Source organism: Bidens hawaiensis, unplaced genomic scaffold (genome assembly GCF_021521415.1).
Source record: "Bidens hawaiensis isolate Kalapana, Puna unplaced genomic scaffold, B.hawaiensis_p1.1 tig00026342_1, whole genome shotgun sequence".
NCBI classification, from domain to species: Eukaryota; Viridiplantae; Streptophyta; class Magnoliopsida; order Asterales; family Asteraceae; genus Bidens; species Bidens hawaiensis.
The window spans coordinates 251,227-270,229 of NW_027505068.1; the positions used below are offsets into that span (position 1 = coordinate 251,227).

At 33.7% G+C, this 19,003-nt stretch overlaps 2 protein-coding genes across 2 annotated transcripts; both read right to left on the minus strand.

The window, feature by feature from the left end:
- Positions 1-5,081: 5,081 nt before the first annotated feature.
- Positions 5,082-12,995, minus strand: LOC143610452 (uncharacterized). Its single transcript, XM_077084934.1, has 18 exons — positions 12,857-12,995; positions 12,746-12,773; positions 11,975-12,075; positions 11,668-11,871; positions 10,910-11,153; positions 10,559-10,734; positions 10,392-10,474; positions 9,945-10,017; positions 9,731-9,796; positions 9,578-9,620; positions 9,328-9,467; positions 9,029-9,241; positions 8,855-8,939; positions 7,610-7,904; positions 6,495-6,771; positions 6,199-6,412; positions 5,497-5,711; positions 5,082-5,377 (listed from the first exon to the last, which is right to left on the minus strand). Exons 1-18 carry the CDS (start codon positions 12,980-12,982, stop codon positions 5,228-5,230), a joined length of 2,733 nt encoding a protein of 910 aa, XP_076941049.1. The 5' UTR covers positions 12,983-12,995; the 3' UTR covers positions 5,082-5,227.
- Positions 12,996-14,665: 1,670 nt separating this feature from the next.
- On the minus strand, positions 14,666-18,682 carry LOC143610446 (porphobilinogen deaminase, chloroplastic-like). The gene is made up of 5 exons (XM_077084929.1): positions 18,338-18,682; positions 16,862-17,267; positions 15,805-16,011; positions 15,055-15,232; positions 14,666-14,967 (listed from the first exon to the last, which is right to left on the minus strand). Exons 1-5 carry the CDS (start codon positions 18,529-18,531, stop codon positions 14,855-14,857), a joined length of 1,098 nt encoding a protein of 365 aa, XP_076941044.1. The 5' UTR covers positions 18,532-18,682; the 3' UTR covers positions 14,666-14,854.
- Between the last annotated feature and the right edge of the window lie 321 nt (positions 18,683-19,003).

Here is a 19,003-nt window from a genome sequence, read left to right on the forward strand (position 1 = left end):
GCTGTTTCTGGAAGCTTGAGGACACATAGGATGTTTTCTTTTCTTTTGGACCTAGTTTAAAATGTAAAAGACAAGTTTATGTTATTTGAATATTTTGAGTTATGATATGATTAATTTTATGTTACTTCGTGAAATTGTGTTGCGCGTGCGCGGTAGATGTATTTATTAAATATTGACACCCAAATAGTGTCACGAGTAATGAAACAATACGTGGCGCCCCGATGTATAATCCGCCATTGGTCGGGGTGTTACATCTACGACCGAAGGGGGAAAGCTTTTTGTTCACTATAGGGGGGCTCACTGGAATAGTTCCGGCAAATTCTGGGCACCTTGCTATCATGAAAACGCCAGCTGTTACCATAGTAGCTGCATGAATCAAAGCGGATGCGTCTACGAGTAAAGCACCGTATACATATAACTGCTTGCCACCTATGCTCCGCACTCCGTTTTCAAGCAAGATTGGGTGAGTGTTCAGTGGAACCGAATCATGATGCGAAATGCATTTGGTTCTTTGTCTTCAATAAGTATTGCATGACCGAATAATTCAAGGAAGGGCGCACTAATTGTAGTTAGTATAAGTTAATAAAATATATAATTATAATATAATATTGGAAAACTATTTACAAAACTAATCAAACTCTTTCGTACCAAAAAGGCTGAAAAGCTGAATGCTTGAAAAGCAAAACTTAATAAAGTGACTTTCATTGAATTGGAGCATTGGTTAGAGTTGTCAATTGTCATACATGTTTTATGGGGAGGCTAAAGTCTTCTAATAAACATCACCTACCCCTATCTCAACGGGCCGGTATTTATCAGTTTTTAAGAAAGGGTCATGATATTAATATACTATCTCTAAAAACTCACCCATAAACACGATCGTATAGGAGGTATACGATCGTATGGAACCTCACGTGATGTACAACAGTGCACTAGCGTGCAGATGTACGGAGTTTAACTGGAAGTCATACTATGGAAACCAAAAACTAGAATCGATTGAGTTGAACCGTGTGTGTTAAAAAAATGTGATGATAAACGGATATGGTTGCTACATGAAATATGATATAAAATTCCGTACATACTTACTCTCGTTTTACGCAATGACACGATACAAAGTCATAGCTTTCTCAAAACGGGTAGTTAACACATGCATCTTCAAAGTTATACCCTTTCTCAAAACTCACACACCCTAAAAAAAGATCGTATAGTTGTTGGTTGTTTAAAAAACTCACAAACCCAAAGTTGATACGGTCTTCAAAGTTGTGAATTGGTTGTAGAAAAAACCTCATATGATCATATAGTTGTCTTACTATCGTATGAAATGTTCCTGGACAGCAGATAAAGGCTGTGAAAAGCTGACAAATTCTGTAGTCTTATACGATCATATAAGATCCATATGATCATATGGAGTCCAAAGGTGTGTGGATAAGTCAAAGGGTGTGTGAATAACCGGAGCTTTAAAAAATTGTCACATCTACCTACATCTATTAAACTATTGATGTAATATAAAACTAATTTGACTTACTTTAGTTTTTTAAGAATATTTTAAAAAACGCCATTTTATAAATAGCATTTTCTTGTTCCCGCCCGTTTCTTCATTTCATGATACAACTCATTGCATGTTTAATGAAAACTTTTATATATATATATATATATATATATGTCTGGCTTAACTCGTCCTAAGTTGACTCAAGATATATGCTCACTAAGGCAAATCACTAGTTTTTATAATACACGACTACATGCACTTGTCAAGTGTTATTTTCAGACGAGCTATTGTCGTGTAAAGTTGTATACATTTGCTTAAATGACTTAGAAAGATAGAGTATTGTAATCAAGATGAGAAATTATATACATTATATGTGAAAATTGTTGATGTCATGTTGGAAAACTTATCACCTTCAGATGTATTTTTCCATTAAAAGTATGTATATCTCAGGGGAGGCAGGCTGGTGCGTGAGGGGGAGTCCATCACGCGTGATGAACTCACGCACACCGCCGCCGGTCCCTCATCACGTATGATGGGGGGAGTTGTGCATGACGGCTATCACGCAAGTGAGGGGGGAGATTTCGAGGAAAATATGACCGTTAGGGGGAGGGAGCCGTTTGGGGGGGGGGGGGGGTTAAATAAAAAAAAATAACCAATATAAAACCAAAACATAACCAAATCCAACTCAAAACACTCTCAATCTTCCCCTTCATTCACAACAAAATAATATGGAATTTCTGAAAGACTTGGTTCCCTTAGACGCCGATAGCTCTTCGTCTTCGGACGATAACATTCTCGAATGGTTCCCGTTGTTATATAACGAACTTGAAGGCCCAAGCCGTCCAAAGAAAAAAATGGTGGAGCGTGATCGTATACATGCCCACGAAGTGCTAATGAACGACTATTTTGTGGAGGAGCCGGAATACAATGACGAGACGTTTAGGGAACACTTTCCTTTACCGAAATATTTATTTTTAAAGATTGTAACCGACGTCGAAGCAAAAGAAGAATGGTTTCAAGAATCTTACGACGCGAGTGGCAAACAAAGTTTTACGGCGCTTCAAAAATGCACATCCGCTATTCGTCAATTAGCGACAGGTAACCCACCCGACCAATTCGATGAATACTTACAAATGTCTAAGAGAACTTCACGTGAATGTTTACAATTCTTTTGTAACGTGATTATTAAATTGTATGGCAAAGAGTTTCTACGAAAACCAACAAGACACGACATTACACGTCTTTACGCCGCGCACGAGGCTAGATGGCATTTACCAGGGATGCTCGGTAGCATCGATTGTACACATATCGAATGGAGGAATTGTCCACGGGAGTTGCGAGGAGCGTATGTTATGGGTGATATCAAACGACCGACCATCTCACTTGAAGCGGTTGCGTCAAATGATTTATGGTTTTGGCATTCTTATTTTGGTGTTCCCGGCTCAAACAACGACATCATTGTTCTGTACACGTCACCGTTGTTTCAGAGCGTAACAAATGGTACCACACCTTCCTGTCCGTATTTTGTTAACGGGAGATATTACAGACGTGGCTACTATCTTGTCGATGGTATCTACCCGCAATGGTCTGTTTTTGTGAAAGCTTTTTCGTTTCCTGTCAAGAAAATTGAAAAGGCGTTCAAGAAGTTGCAAAAATCGACAAGAAAAGATGTCGAGAGAGCTTTCGGTGTTTTAAAGGGTATATGGTGCATACTTAGTCGACCGGTTCGTGCAATGAAAAAAGCCACGATCTCTAGCTACGTGTATGCATGCATCATATTACACAATGCAATTTCTCCAGATTGGGTACCGGATCCTCCTACTCAAGTTCCCGTTCCCGATGATGTGCAATTAGACTTGAGGGATGAAGATATTCACCATCGGTTGAGATGGGATCTAATTGAGCTTATAGGTTCTTTAGCTTTGGAATTTCTGGATTCAGATGAGGAGTAGACGTTTATTGTAACTTTTATTTTTTAATTCTAATTTTTAAGTTGAATTATGTTCTTGTAAAATATTGTTTTTATTTTTTAAGTTCTAGTAAAATATTGTTTTTAGTTTTTAAGTTGTAAAAATACAAAAAAAATAAAAAAATCCCTATCACACCACCCCACACCACACCACACCACACCACACCACCACCTCTACGAAATTCCATCAAATGTGATGGATTTGGGGTTGGTGATCATTGGGTGTGGTGTGTGAGGAAAATACCACCACCCCTTCCCCCCTTAGAGTATCTCCATTGGCGGTTTTTGTTTGGTTTAAACCAACCTAAAAACCAAGAAACCATTGAAGAGCTTGGTTTGAACCAAAAACCAATGTTTCAAGTTTGGTTTTTCAAACCACTAAAAACCATCAATTGTGGGCCCCCAACATCACATCTTTCACCACACACATACACACACACACCATATTTATATTTATAAAATATATTAAAATATTATACATATATACAAATATGTATTTTTTTGTATGTCTATTTTTTACGTAATGACAAGTTTAACTGTTAAATATTTTCTTGTGAATCGCTAGTCTCTTCGGGTTCATATGCGAGCGATCCGCAAGAAGTATGTTCATAAAATTGATTATATATTTTATAGTATTGTGAAATTCTTATTTGAAAATAAATATAAAAGTGATGATGTGGAAATGTAAAGATGGTTTGAGAATGCGCATTGTTGGAGTAAAAAAGGTGATTTTTAAGAAAACTGATTTAGCAGTGATATGGCTAGTTTGAACCAAAATTATTGGAGATGGTCTTAGTAGTTGCTTATTAAAACTAATAAAAATAATTATATGACATGACTTGATATAAAGGAACCCGTATATTTGTCCAGCTATCATTGGGTTTATACATTTATTGTTATGTTATTTAAATTATATTTTAATATAACACAAGAGCCCACTCGTTATTTAATAGGAGACAGTATTTAACCAATAGCGTTAATATATTATACATAAATATATGTTTCTTTAATTTTAACCAACTATCTGAACATTCTATTCTCTTCCTCAATTATTTTTTTAGTTTTAATAATAAACTACTCTAACTAAGATATACTTTTAATGGAAAAATGCATCTGAAGGTGATAGTTTTCCTACATGACATCAACAATTTTCACATATAATCTAATAATATAAATTCTCATGTTTGAAGTCATCTAAGTAAATGTATACAACAATAAAGTTTCTTTATTGTTACCAATTTCATCAAAATCAATAACTCCGTCTATTTTCTATTCATTTACGATATGAACATATTTGATTTCTCTTTTGACAGTCTGCGAAGCCCAATCTCATTCTCGTTGGTTGCTATCCGTGCGGTTATATTATTCTGTTGTTAAAGTTGAGATGGAGTAGGACTCAAAGGTGAAGGTGGAGAACATGGACGAATATAAGTGTGATACTAATCACCTGGCTGAGTGCAAGGTGAGAATGAATGTATGTTTCAAGTGTGGAAAGACCGGACACTCTTCTCACCTCTGTTCCAGCGCTGGTAGAAGTTTTCTAGCTTCGTCTTTCTGTCCGTCTCTAAACGTAAAACACCTCAAAATGTACACCCTACTTTTTGGCATGCAAATTATTGTTTGGTAAGTAAAGTCTGAGTGAATGGTGTCTAGCAATTTTGAAAGTAAATAATTTAAGAATCAAAAGTAATTTCTACACGATGTTCCTTTAAACAGAATACAAAACTCTCGTAAACCGATATAGCACGAAAAACCGATACATGTAAACAAGATCAAAACTGTGAGTTGCTAAGAAATGTGACCATGCATCTGGTACTCTGAAACAATCCATCTAACTTTTGCCAAACACCAGATTGAGCTTCTAAAAGCTTCTGAGCCTTTGCTTGTAACTTTGATTGCCTTCTTATAGTTTCACCATGTATCTGCCACAAACAAAAACACCAAATATTAATATTAATCAACACAAAACCGACCTAAACGAATCGAATCAACGCAACAAAAACTGACTATGATATGTAACGAGTCTAATAAAAGTTCATACCTTCAAAAACAACCGAATCAAAGCCTGTATGAACTCAAAGTTATTTCTGTGTGAGATTTCATGTATGAAATAATCGAGTAAACGTTCAAGAATAATCAACTCGGGTCTCTTTTCAGGCTCTTGGTCATCTTCATCATCGATAATCAGAAGCATCCTTAGTTCCACATCCAATGTTGAAGAAGATAAACTTTTCAGATAATCGGTAAACGCCTCAACTGTATATTCACAAAAATCACAAAAATCTCATATTATAAAACAACCAAATGTTATAATCATTAATAGGTAGGCTTGTAGACTAACTGAACGTTCAATCAACCGAACGAACACGAACATTTTTTATCATTTAGTTAAACGAATGTACATGAAAGGTGTCATGTTCATTTATTCATGTTAGTGAACGATCATATAGATATTCATTCGTTTATGTTTTGTTAGTTACATTTGAACTTTAGGACCTTTACAATTTTGTCTAGTTTAAATGTTTTATTAATTTTTTTAGTCTCAGCGGATTGCTGTTCACGTTTATTTTTAATTAATGTTCGCTCATTAGCTCAATTATGATCGCTTGTTTATGTTTGGTTACGTTCATGAACAGTTCGTTTATACTGTTAGCAAACGAACACAGACACAAGCACGAACAAGAAAATTTCATTCGTTTAATAGTTTGTGTTCCGCACATTATTCGACCCGTTCTTCACTTACAGTTTTTCATCTCATCTGATGTCTGCAAAAACTGAACAAAAAGCGACGATTGCAAATCCATAACTTTGCCGAATTTGTCATCTTGTATCAGCTTTTCCTCATCGGTTGGTTCGCTCGCCTTGAATACTATCTCTCCAGAAAAAGATGGGATAGAAGGTAAAAAGAAAGGTGCTTTTTCGGGCTTTTTTGGTGGCTCAATGGGCTTGTTTCGTTCCTGAAATATACAAAACAATTATTATCAAATTATCACATGAAAGTGATGAAACAATATCTTAAGCGCGTTAATGAAACAATACCTTTATGATATCCAGGTTGATCAAGCTTTGCCACTGGCTTTTAGGAAGCAATGAAAGTGTGACTAGATCCGTGATTTGTTTGTCCAGCAGTGTTATGGGCTGAGTCTGGGTTTGGGTTTGGGTCTGGGCCTGGGCTAAAGCAGGCTTATCAGAATCAGCATCATCTGTAGAAGCTTCTTTTCCAGAAGAGATTGAAGGCAACTTTACATTCACAACTTGATTCCCGCTTCCATATGAATCAATATTTGTGGCTCCAGAAAACATTGCCTGATTTACCCTAACAAGATCAAAAATAAATTCAGACATTAACTTGCTTTACAAGCAACGTGGCAACAAAAGCGGGTTCACTAATGGATCAAAATTGTTTGGATGAAAACGCCCCGTTATAGAAATGCTCAAGCAATTCCGGTCGGATGGACCCGCTAACTTCTCAGTATTTTTATGTTTCATAATAACCAAACACTAAATACAATCACAAACACACACACACCCATAAGAAATTCAAGAACACCTAACAACTAATCATTTTATTTATTTATCGATTTCATAAATTCAGTATTATTTGAGGGTAGTTTTGTCACTTAGTATCCGTAATATTTTATTACATATATTGAATCACAAGTTTACACATGTAATAACCAATTACATGTGTAATCACCAATTTACATATATGTGCAACAACATGCATATGTAATCATAAAATTACATGTAAATATGACAACCTTCAAAGAAAACAAATGAATAAAATGACTAGCTTTTTAGAGTTCTTGTATTTTTAGTAAGTTCGGAAATGATCCTATGTATCATAATATATTATATGGTTATTTTCATCCTAATAATGTGTAATAACTATTAATATACAAAAATATGTTTTAACACATCTAATATAAACTATACAAATAATGGGCCCGTTTAGGCTCACAGGCCTCTACTCGGGAGCAAAAAGTGAAGCTCAGGCTTGACTTTTGAGCTCGTTTAACAAACACTTTCTAGGCTTGATCTAGGGCTTATTTGCTCGGTTCAAAATTTTAGCAAGCCGATCTCAAGTAGCTCATGAGTAGCTTGGCTCATTTGCAACCCTAAAATGAACATTTAAAACAGAAGTAGGGGTTTACCATAAATAGACGCCGTTCTGATCAACATGAGAGGTTGCCAAAACATCCATGTTTGGTGACAAGGATAAGGCGGTTATAGATACGTCAACATGTATTGCATCAATCTGTCTAGCTAAAATAACATCCCAAATTCTAAGAGTGCCATCCATGCTTGATGACATCAGCCATTTTCCATCCTCGCTAAAACAAATGTCGGTGATTCTGTCAGTGTGACCTTCAAACTTCCTGACTAGTTTTAATGCAACAATGTCAAAGATACGGATGATTAGATCATCCGTTACAGTAGCCAAAAGACCTGAAACATTAAAACAGTGTCGCCATTAATTGTGGCAATTTTAGCAGTTTTATAATAATGAAACAAATTCGATTGTGCTCTTAATCTCCAATGGGTCAAACTAGGCATGTACACGATCAGAACAAACAGCACGGAGCATGTTCATGTTCGTTTGTTTAACTTTAGCCAAGCAAACGATCGAACGGAGTTTCTTGTTCGTTTGTTTATGTTCATTCGTTTGTTAACAGTATAGACAAACAGTTCGCGAATGTCAGAGAACAAACATAACTAAACATTAAATGAACAAACTTAACGAAGCGACTGCTAATTGAAGGTAAACATGAACATCAATATGTTGGACCAAAAGAACTAATAAACCTAGACTAAATTGTATTTGATGATATTTAGTTTCATAAAACTAGACTGATTTGTAATGAGCTAAAAACTTGTTAATAAATATATAACAAGCAAACATGAACAAATGTAAATGAACATCCACAAACATAAACGAAGGAGACACTTGTTCAGGCTTGTTCGTTTAACTAACTTAAAAAGATTGTTCATGTTCGTTTGCTACTTTGTTCATTAAATAAATGAACATAAACAAAATTTCTGCCAAACACATCACTAATCGTCCAGTTCATTTACAAGCCTAGGTCAAACTAGTAAAAATATAAACTTTGCTAAAATCGCACAAATCAAACTAAAACGTAAAAACACCATTATTTCAAATGCTTAATTGCTTAAAACATCAATTTTGTTCCAGGTAAAACTAGAATATTATTAATTCAATAAAAAAATGACAAAAGCATTGACAAGTCAACACAAGACAAACCGCATGTGTGAATCCACACTAAAAACTTCCCAATTTCAACCCGTTTCCTGACACAATTGTCAGGTTCATTTTTTGCTTCTAATGTATGTGTACGATAAATGTAAATTAAAAAAAACATAAATAATAAAAAGCTTACCATTAGAACGATTGTAAATAATCTTGACCACATTGCAGCCAACTTCCAACTTTGATTTCATCTCACGTCGTTTAAAACTCCAAACCTGTAACAGAACATATTGTCTAGTACATTAATATAATGTCACAACAAAAAAAATAAATCATGAAAGAACAAAAACCAATCTGTACATACTTTAATATCCCCATTATATCCAGCACTGATCATTAGCGAGTTTGTTGAATCGCACGCAACACCAACTACCTCACCATCATGAGCCAAGTTTCTTTTTCCTAAAACATCAACATAAGACCCACGGCTCATGCCTGATTGAAGATTAAACTTTTCAATCCACCCAGCTGCTGTGCCTACTATAGCAAAATTGCCACATGTACTGATAGCACACGCCTGTCATCAAATAAAAATATGTTTAACTAAACATGTTTCTTAAATATATTCGTTAAAAAACAAAAAATTTGGATCGAAATAATAACCTTTACAGGGGCTTGAATATCTGTTGTAGGTGTCAATATATGCTCACCAAGAACAAAATTTTGTAGTCTCCAAACGTATGCATGTGGTGTATCCATATGGCATGTGACTACATTGGACCAATCCCGTTCTCTAATTTCAGCTAAAAGATTAAACAAAAAATTAAATATAAGATTAAAAAACATACCAAATTGAGATAAAAAATATATAAAAGAAAAATAAATTTGAGCATATGATTAATAGAAAATATACCAACATCAAATGCAATCACGGGCTTTAATTTAATTTCTTCTTCCTGAAAAGTAAGACAATTATGAGAATGTAAGAAGAAAACATTAATATCTAGCATTTTACATGTTAATGTTACATAGTATGTACAAAAGTACTAGCTCATAATAATCATACCTTCAATTTGAGTTTCTTTGCTCTTTTTGTTACGTGACGTTGAGAAAGCTCTCTACTTTGTTGATCCTAGTTTCAACAGAAATAAGCCATAAGATTCCAAAATATCACTTTGCTAGAAAGCTTAAATGTCTGATTTCAAATAAGGTATTATATATTTGGAGTGGGTTATAGCATTATGAATACTATATGGAGTGTTCTAACAAAGATATTCAACCTGAATAACAGAAAAGAGGCGGAAAGCACGATCTTGACCAGCAGACAGAATGTGTCTCCCATTAGCATAGAATCTGCAAACTCTCAAAAAATCAGCATTCTCTGACATTATAGATGTAAAAACACACAAAAAATAGGGTTGTAAAATAGCGCCTAGGCGCCGATTAATCCACAACAAATCGGTACCTGACCGAAGAGATTTCCCCAAATTGCTCCAAATATACAGTAGTCTCAAAATCGGTCAAAAATCAGTTAAAAAATATCAAAATTGGTAGAATTTCGGTTAAAATTTTGGTCAAAATTGGAAAATTATATACAATTTTTGTATATATATTTGAAAAATGAGAATTCCAATCCGATTAAAATCCCAATCAATCCCTACCCCCTCCCGACTAGTGCCTAGCAACTTCTACAACATTAAAAAAATTAAACAATGTAGCCATATTACTTGATACAAAGAGGAGGTGCACTATGCCCACTTCTAAACCTCAGCAAACGAGGGTCACCATCAGTTGTATCAAAAATCCACATCTACAATAAAAGATAATATATTATTAATTAATAAAAACACAACATAACATAAGATCATAGAGCATGTAGTGTTTCATGTTTAACCTTTATAGAGTTATCTGCAGATGTACTCATTAACACAGGTTCATTAGCAAAGAAATGCAATGAAATTACAGAGCTATCATGAGCATCTCTAATAACAGATTGGAGTCTTCTTTTTTCAAGATTCCATATACTTATAACACCAGATGAACTTCCAGATGCTAGAAGCGGTTGACCATCTGTAAATAAGGTGAAATTGTCACTTGACAAGAAATTATAGAGCTCTCAAACAGTCAAGCATACTAGATATTACAAAAATATAGGATGAAAAAATCAAAAAAGAGTTACTACAAAAAGACAATAAGCTAGACTGCCAATTTCTAGAAGAAAGTGCAGTGAAGCATGAGATCATACCTGTTCTAAACGATAAAGAAGTCACGGCACCTCTTGTAGATTGACTAAAACTAATTTTTTCTTCATCGAAACGAATATCATGCACATGAATCTTACCATCAGCACAACCAACAGCAATGACATCTAAAGCAGGAGAAGAAACACAACAATGTATAGATGATTTCCACCCTTTAAACTCATAAAGTTTTTTCTTTGTGCTAATATTCCAAAGTTGAAGTGAACCATCTTGACCTCCAAGAATCACCTGTTCACAGACATTAAATAAGTAATAAATAAAATTACAGGAAACAAATGTTCCTAAGACTGAAGTCAAGGAAATTTCATATATACCCCTACAAACTTGGAAAATATCATATATGCCCTTACAAAGTTGTTAAAAATATCAAATATATCTATCTACTTAATAAAAAGCAATTTAAATAACCACTTTAACCTTATTTTTCTAAAACTTAAAAATGTCATTAATAGACCATCTTTTACTTTAATTTTTTAGCTTAAATTGTTTTTACCCATTTGCATGTTCGATTATCTACCGTCAAAAGAACAAAGAGCAGCGCCAATGGTTCAATCACTCGCAAACCATTGTTGTTGATCAAAATCCAAACAGATAATAGGATTTAAAAACTTTAAACATATATAATGAAAAGTAGTAGAAGAGTCATTAAGTAAAAATTCATTATAATTTGGTATATATGATACTTTTCAAGTTTGTAAGAATATATATACACAAAAATTAATCCTTGAAGTTAAACAGATACCTTGTTTAAGTAAGTATCCGGATGCATTATACAACTTGGTTTGAATTCACTATCTAGCAAAATATGTCCAACTGGAGATAGATTATCCTCAATTCCTTTAAAGGCCCAAATGAACATGTTTCCTTCAACATCAACACTTAGAATGTGTTCTCCAAATAGAAGCAATAAGTTAACCTTTGCATTATGTTTGCTCCATGTAGCCACCTGTTGTATGCACATTGCACAATAGAAATTTTGAGTACATGTTTCAAACAAGTAATTTAAAACAAGTGGAATGTGTACAAAATGAAAGTGGTGATTGGAGAACCTGATGTGCACGCTTGAATACACCAATGTCATTGCCATACGCAGCAAATGTGTAGTCGCGGTAAGATGCAAGAGCCTGAATCTTCTTTGCAAGTTGAGGACCTTTATAGAAAGTCCAAATATTAGAAATAGTAAAACAGATACACTGAATGGTTGTTACTTTGTCTATCCAATAACCTATGTTATAAAAATTGGTATCAGTCACCGATTAATCGATGATTAACCAGTGCAATTTCAGCTAGTCAGACCTAAAAATCGGTGGTTGGTCAAAGCCTACCAAATCAAGCGAAATCGTTAAAATTTGGTCAGATGTCAGTCAAAATTGGTCAGACCTCGGTCTTAATCTGTAATAATTGGTTAAAATCGGTCAAGAACTTTGAAATATTTAAAAACTTAAACATATTAATTTAATCCGATTAATAAGTTAGAAAACTTATATATAAAATTTAGTGTACACATATATAATTTTGAATAATGACATAAAATTCTAATCCGATTAAAAAGTTTGAAAATTGAGTGTATACAAATAATTTAAATTAGAATAATTAGATATAAAATTCCAATCCGATCCTTGCGAGTTCTACAACACTACCTACCAGTAACTAACCCCGAACAACAGTTTTGCAAAAGGAACATAAATTATAAGATACATACAAATGTACAATTTGCATCAATTTTTGAAGGTCAATAAGCAGAATAATAATAATAATAATAATAATAATAATAATAATAATAATAACAACAATAATATAAGTAGAAACACAAAACGTACCACCGAGAACGAGATTGAGCTTGGCACACTGTAATAATAGAAATTAAAGCATGTAAAGTTGACATAATAATATAAATGAAGTATGAAAATAATAATAATAATAATAATTACGTTGTAAATCTGCCATGACTTGCCGACGCTGACGGTAACGAAGGTCTCGGTGCCTAATCGTTGAACGGAGAATGGGACGCTGCTGGTTATGTATCCGATTGCACGGAAAGCTTCGAATATTCCCATTCTTATTATTATTGTTGTTCTCGAAGAACAATAGATGGGCGGAAGGAAGGAAGGAAGAAAGAAAATAAGAAATTAGGGTTTTAGGTTTTGGGGTTTATTATTAGAGACAAGGTGAGCTATAACACGACGTCGTTTTGGTATTCTGTTATGTTGTTTTTCTTTTTATAAACGCTAGAATTTAAAAAATAAAAATAAACATGTGGAATTACCAATTTAGGATTTTTCTTTTATTTTTTTTTCTTGAATAACTAATTTTCTTCAACCTTTTACATTGTCTGATATGAGACTATAACTCATTATTATTTGATTAAGCCATTAAGGCATACACGTTTCTTACTAGACCAAGCTAGTGTTGTAATTAAGTAATTTATTTATTAAATGAGAGTTTTTTTTCTAATTTGCTTTTCTAGTAAAGTTTAATTAATAAAAATTGTATAATAAGATGTTTATGCTATATATATGTGTGTGGATAGACACATATTTTCAACACCAATTATAAAACCATGTCTCCAAAATAGTAAAAACGTAAGAGTAAATGTATCCCAATAATTCATATTATGTGTATTGTTATTACCATCTCTTTCAACCATCGCCAAGTTTCTTTAATCTTACAACTAAACTTGTTATAGCAGTGGTAAACTTGTTAAAACTAAAGTCGAAAAGAGAACAAGTTGTAACACTGGGTCAAACAACTGAGCTTTTGACGGACCGGCCCAAAGTCTACTAACTTGGACGAGATTTTCCTCTCAACCCAAACATTTTTTTTTAACTTTTCAATAGGTTATAAGTCATAATGATAATGAGGTAAAAATGAGAAATCCTAAACACCCGCATTATAAAAGTTTTGTAGCTATAAGAGTTGGCTCAGTCGAGGGGTGTGTTTATTAACCACACTCGAATACCGAACCCGACCTACCCAAGACCCGAATAAACTTCTAATCCTAACCCGAGATCAAACATTTGGGTCGGTATTTGGGTTGAAGTCCCCACATTCGGGTATACCCGAATAACCCAAACTAGATGCATGGATCCTGACGTATGTATTATTAGCTGCACTTTTTTGTTTAGTAAATGTAGATAAATTAAAATAATTTGAAAACACAAATTAAACAAATGGGGTGTAGTAAATGCAGTGTGATACATGCATCTCGTGTGCATCCATGAGGAGGACATCACAGGTTTAAAGTCAATATTGTGATCTATGTTACAAGCTTCTGAATGCTGATGTCTTGTTTAACAGATGTTCAACAGAAACGATTCGGTTGAAGAAGATAGGATTGATCTTGACAACTACTCAACCAACTCAGAAGAAAACTAAAGTTCACCCACAAGGCCACAACGATCCAAAGTATGGTTAAAGTTCAGCAAATATATAGACGAAAACGTTTCTTTTATTTTTCGGAATTTAGACAATTTATACAAACAAAACTGTATTATCAATCCTTAATAAACGAATCTTCAGTATATAAAGGTTTCACACATTTTACTTTTGGCTGCCTTTCACATGTTTGATCAACACAACAGATTCTACATATTTTCATTTTAGCTAAATGTTTCAATTTACCCTATTCACCCATCATGTTATTTTGTCTCGTTGACGGTTGACCCTTTTCAACTTTAGCCAAGAACTTGGACTGTACCAGTTTGACGCGTTAAAGATAATATAAACGCCAACTTAAAAAATTATAATCCAAACTATCTTATTATCTAATCAAGAAATCCTATCATGCAAAAATTAAGCACTCTACTATTTGTATTAATCAATCGACCGATACAACAAATCAAATCCTATTATTAAATTACACGAACGATGTAAAACATCGAAACAACTCACCATAAGCTAGCCAAAAGAAACCCGCATTTGAAGACCTCTCAACTATCAAAAAAACCAGGACCCGCACGTGAGAGCAATTCCTCACCAGCATCCTTCCCCATCAGAATCATATCTTCATATGCATACAATCCTTTTCTTGAAGTTTCTAGCACTGAAATCAATATAAAATCATAAGCTATCAAGTATCATGCAAGCATATACTACGCGTTTTTATTTATTTATTTATTATTTTTATTACCTTTGGTTCCATCAGGGGAGGCTACCAAGCCTCTAAAGAGGCAATTGCCATCTTCATCTTTACAAGCATATCCAGCTATTGGTGTTCTGCAAGATCCATCAAGTGTTAATAGAAAAGCCCGTTCACACGCAACCGCTAATCTTGTTTCTTCATGGTTCAGCTTTGCTATGTAATTAGCCTGCAAAGTAATATAACATTTTGTCAGAACTCAGAAGTATTTTAAGCAAAGGTGACCGTTTTGGCATGTTTACTTATAAGTTATAAATGAGTCAATTTGATCTCATAACTATCAAACATGTTAAAAACGTTCAAGGTCTATCTTTAGGTAAATTGAATTTTAATAATTTATATCATGACTCACTGACCAATAAAAAATCATATTGCAAGTTTGGTCCTTAAGTCTGAGAAGTTACATGTGTGTTCCCCAATATTTATAAAGTGTAACACAGATGGTCCTTGGAGGTCCTTGGAAAGGATGACATTAATTTTTCCAGTTAAGCGTGTGTGAAATGACTAAAATACCCTTACAATTAAAACAATAATAAGTAAAATGATAAAGATTTGGATTAATTAAACTCATTTTGCCTTTCCCATCAATATAACCTATAAAATTGGTTTTTATTCAATTTGCCATAAGTTGGATTATTAAAATCTAATTTGCCTTTTAAATCAGTTTTATTTAAAATACTATAGTAATTACATTTGTTACAAACTAAAAAGAGAGAAGAAAAGAAGAAAACAGCAACATACCATCGTATCATCATCACTTCGACACGCAATTCCAATTGCACCTTGTGCAACAGCCGGTAGCATGTCATCAATAGGAAGAACAGAAGAGACGTGTTCAGTCATATTTAACCGTTTGAGTCCCGCTAATGCTAATAACGTTGCATTAACAACACCATCATTTAGTTTCTTTAATCTAGTTTGCACATTGCCTCGAAAATTTTCGAGCACCTACAAGTGATTCAATCAGAATAATTTAATTATTTCATTATTTCATTATTTGAGAAATTATAGATATAATGATCAAAATGACATTTTTTGTTATACAAATGGTATCAAGATAATTACATGCCTTGTAAGTGATAGGTGCATGCATGAAACCAAAATAACTGAACCTGGACAAAAACACACAGTTTGGTTTTATGTTTTCGACTTTTCGTAAAAACTGGATTTTCAGTTCGATTTCAGTTTTGCATGTATCTAAACCGAACCGAACCATATTTATGGATTTTTGTTTTTAATTTTGAATGTTAAGTAACTTATAAGAATTTAATAGATAGCGTAACCCGATTATTTTAGCACAAATGTACAATAATCCATTTAACATTATTTAACAAAGATTTAAGCCCAAAATTGAAGACCAAATTCTTTTTCCAGCCCAAAACTTTCAAGCCCAAATGTAATCTGAACAGAAACGAATTTATGGTGTTTCATATTTTATCTTATATTAAGTAATTTATAAGAATTTAAAAAAGAGTAACCAGCTAATTTAGCCCAAATGTATAATAATCTATTGATTATTAACTAACAAAAAGATTTAGACCCAAATTCATTGTTTGGGGCCAAAAATTTTATCGTCCCAAAAATTTCAAGCCCAGATGGTAAAACCGAAACAGAACCGAAAAAAACGAAACCAAACGGTTTTCAAAATCTCGAAATCTGAGTGGTTAACCCATTTTAGTAAATGATCAGTTTAGTATTGTTGCAACTAATATGAAACTGATTATTCCAAAAAGATTATCTGACTTGAAAATTATCAAAATGATTAACAGAAAAACTTTGTTTATACAGGAGGACTTACGGATAGTGATGGATATCTATGAAGCAATTGAGACTTTCTTCTAAGTGATGCAGTACCAACAACACTTCCAGCTGGAAGATCGGCTAATGAAGTTGCATTCAATGAAATAAACGCGTCACGAACATCTTCACGTGGAAGATTGCAGGGCAAAATGGTCTTTTCAGGGAGATAAGTAGGAACATCTTTCATTGAATGAACAGCAATGTCGATTTCACTGTTTAAAAGAGCCTCATCTATTTCTTTAGTGAACAAACCCTTGCCACCAATATCTGCAAGTGGCTGACTCAATATTTTATCGCCCGTTGTTTTAATTATCACGATTTCAATTGCGCCTTCTTCTGCTAACTCGCTGCTTGAGGCCATGAGTTTATCGCGTGTCTCGTAAGCTTGCGCGAGAGCTAATGGACTGTTGTACACAAGAAATGTACACTGATTATAGTAAATGAGCGTTCGTGTTCATTCATTTAACTTTAGCCAAAAACGAACAGACACGTGCACTTAAACGAACGGGTTTTTATACTTTATGTTTGCTTGTTAAGAAAATGAGTGCTTTCGTGTTTGTTTATGTTCTCGCTTGTTAATGTCCTAAAAGAATGGTTCATGGACATAAACGTATACAAATGTACATAAATGAACATTAACCAACACGAGTTAAAGAGTAACTGTAGGTATCCAACTTAGAATCTAATATACCATCATTATTACGTTAAATATTTCAAATTTAAACAAACATATCAAAAAATCAAACTTATTTCAATTTGATAATCATAATCAAGTAATTTTGAACGGATATATAAACGACCAAACATAAATGAAAGTAAATGAACGAACATAAACAAAGGTTCACGAACTCGTTTATTAGATGAAAGAACATAAACAAACCTATCATTGAACAGTTCACGGATGCATATAACAGCAACAACTGAAGCAATTCATCAATGTACCATCACTAACATTCTAATTGGCCCTAATTACAAAAAATAGCAGAAAAACCTACAGGTAACTCATCACATCATTCATCAACAATCACTCAAATCTTAACCTAAAACCTATGCAGTCAATAACTATGCTATAGCTGTTACCGGACCTCTAGCTGAATATCAGTCAGAATATCGTGATATTGACCTATATACCACCGATTTTCGCAATAATATCAGTTTTTAATTCTTAATTGTCAACTTTTAGTGTGAAATATTAGTATTATTTTAAGTCTTAATCAGTAGTTCCTACTTGCTACAATTGTTAGTGAATTTCGTAAGTTGCAAAATGTTAAAATGTTAACGATAGGAGAGTATACTGAATTATTAGTGTTAAATTGCTATATATATATATATATATATATAAATTCTACATGATATTAAAATTATCGATATCTCAAATATCAGTCACAGATATTTTTCCGCATTAACTGCATAGCTAAAAGCTAAATACTAAAAACAAATAACATAAAACAACAATTATCAGTAACACTACAACCTTCCACGGGTGCCAATTCTAACAAGAGCGACTTTTTTCTCAACGGCGGCGACGGAGGCTCTAACAACGGCGAGTTTGAGGCGGCGTTGGCAGAGCACCGGCGGAGAGTTGAGATTGAATGCATTGTTGGCGGATAGGAGAGATCTGGAGGTGAAATTGGAAGAAATTAGGGTTTGATTTAATGATATCTCCATGTTATGTTATTATTATTAGGGAGAATGAGACGGTGAAGGAGGAGGAGGAGGAGGAGATAATAATATTATTTGGGGTGATCGGGTTATCCACCACGTCAGCGGGTTCCCATTCGTAGAGGATGACATTATTTTGTGAAAGTTGACCCCTCTGCGGTTGGATTGGTTGAATGTGGGTTTTATTCAAGTTGTAGATTTGGTTTTTTTTAAGAGTAATTGTGTAATAAATTTTGGAAAAAGTTATATATATTATGAGATTTGTTTAAATTTAAGAACTTTTAGGTTTGGTTGTTGAAGAAATATGTTCTTGTATCTTGATGTGATTCAGGTGTGATCTTAAATGGTCAAAAGAGAAATAGATACATTTAAGATCACCGTTAGTACTAGAGTTTTACAAAATAAAAAATCATTGTGAAAGCGTCACCGGCACAACATGTACACATGGAATCATTGTGATAGCCACGCAAATGAGACA

Bases quoted from the DNA above. Each gene is read 5' to 3' on its own strand.
- LOC143610452 (XM_077084934.1), bottom strand. From the start codon at position 12,982: ATGGGAATATTCGAAGCTTTCCGTGCAATCGGATACATAACCAGCAGC. The intron at 11,872-11,974 runs GTTCTCCAATCA...TGCATACAACAG, and splicing joins TATTCAAGCGTGCACATCAG to GTGGCTACATGGAGCAAACA. The intron at 9,468-9,577 runs GTATATTTTCTA...TTAATCTTTTAG, and splicing joins CGTGATTGCATTTGATGTTG to CTGAAATTAGAGAACGGGAT.
- LOC143610446 (XM_077084929.1), bottom strand. From the start codon at position 18,531: ATGGAGATATCATTAAATCAAACCCTAATTTCTTCCAATTTCACCTCC. The intron at 16,012-16,861 runs GTAAGTCCTCCT...AATCACTTGTAG, and splicing joins ATAGATATCCATCACTATCC to GTGCTCGAAAATTTTCGAGG. The intron at 15,233-15,804 runs GTATGTTGCTGT...ATTACTTTGCAG, and splicing joins GAAGTGATGATGATACGATG to GCTAATTACATAGCAAAGCT.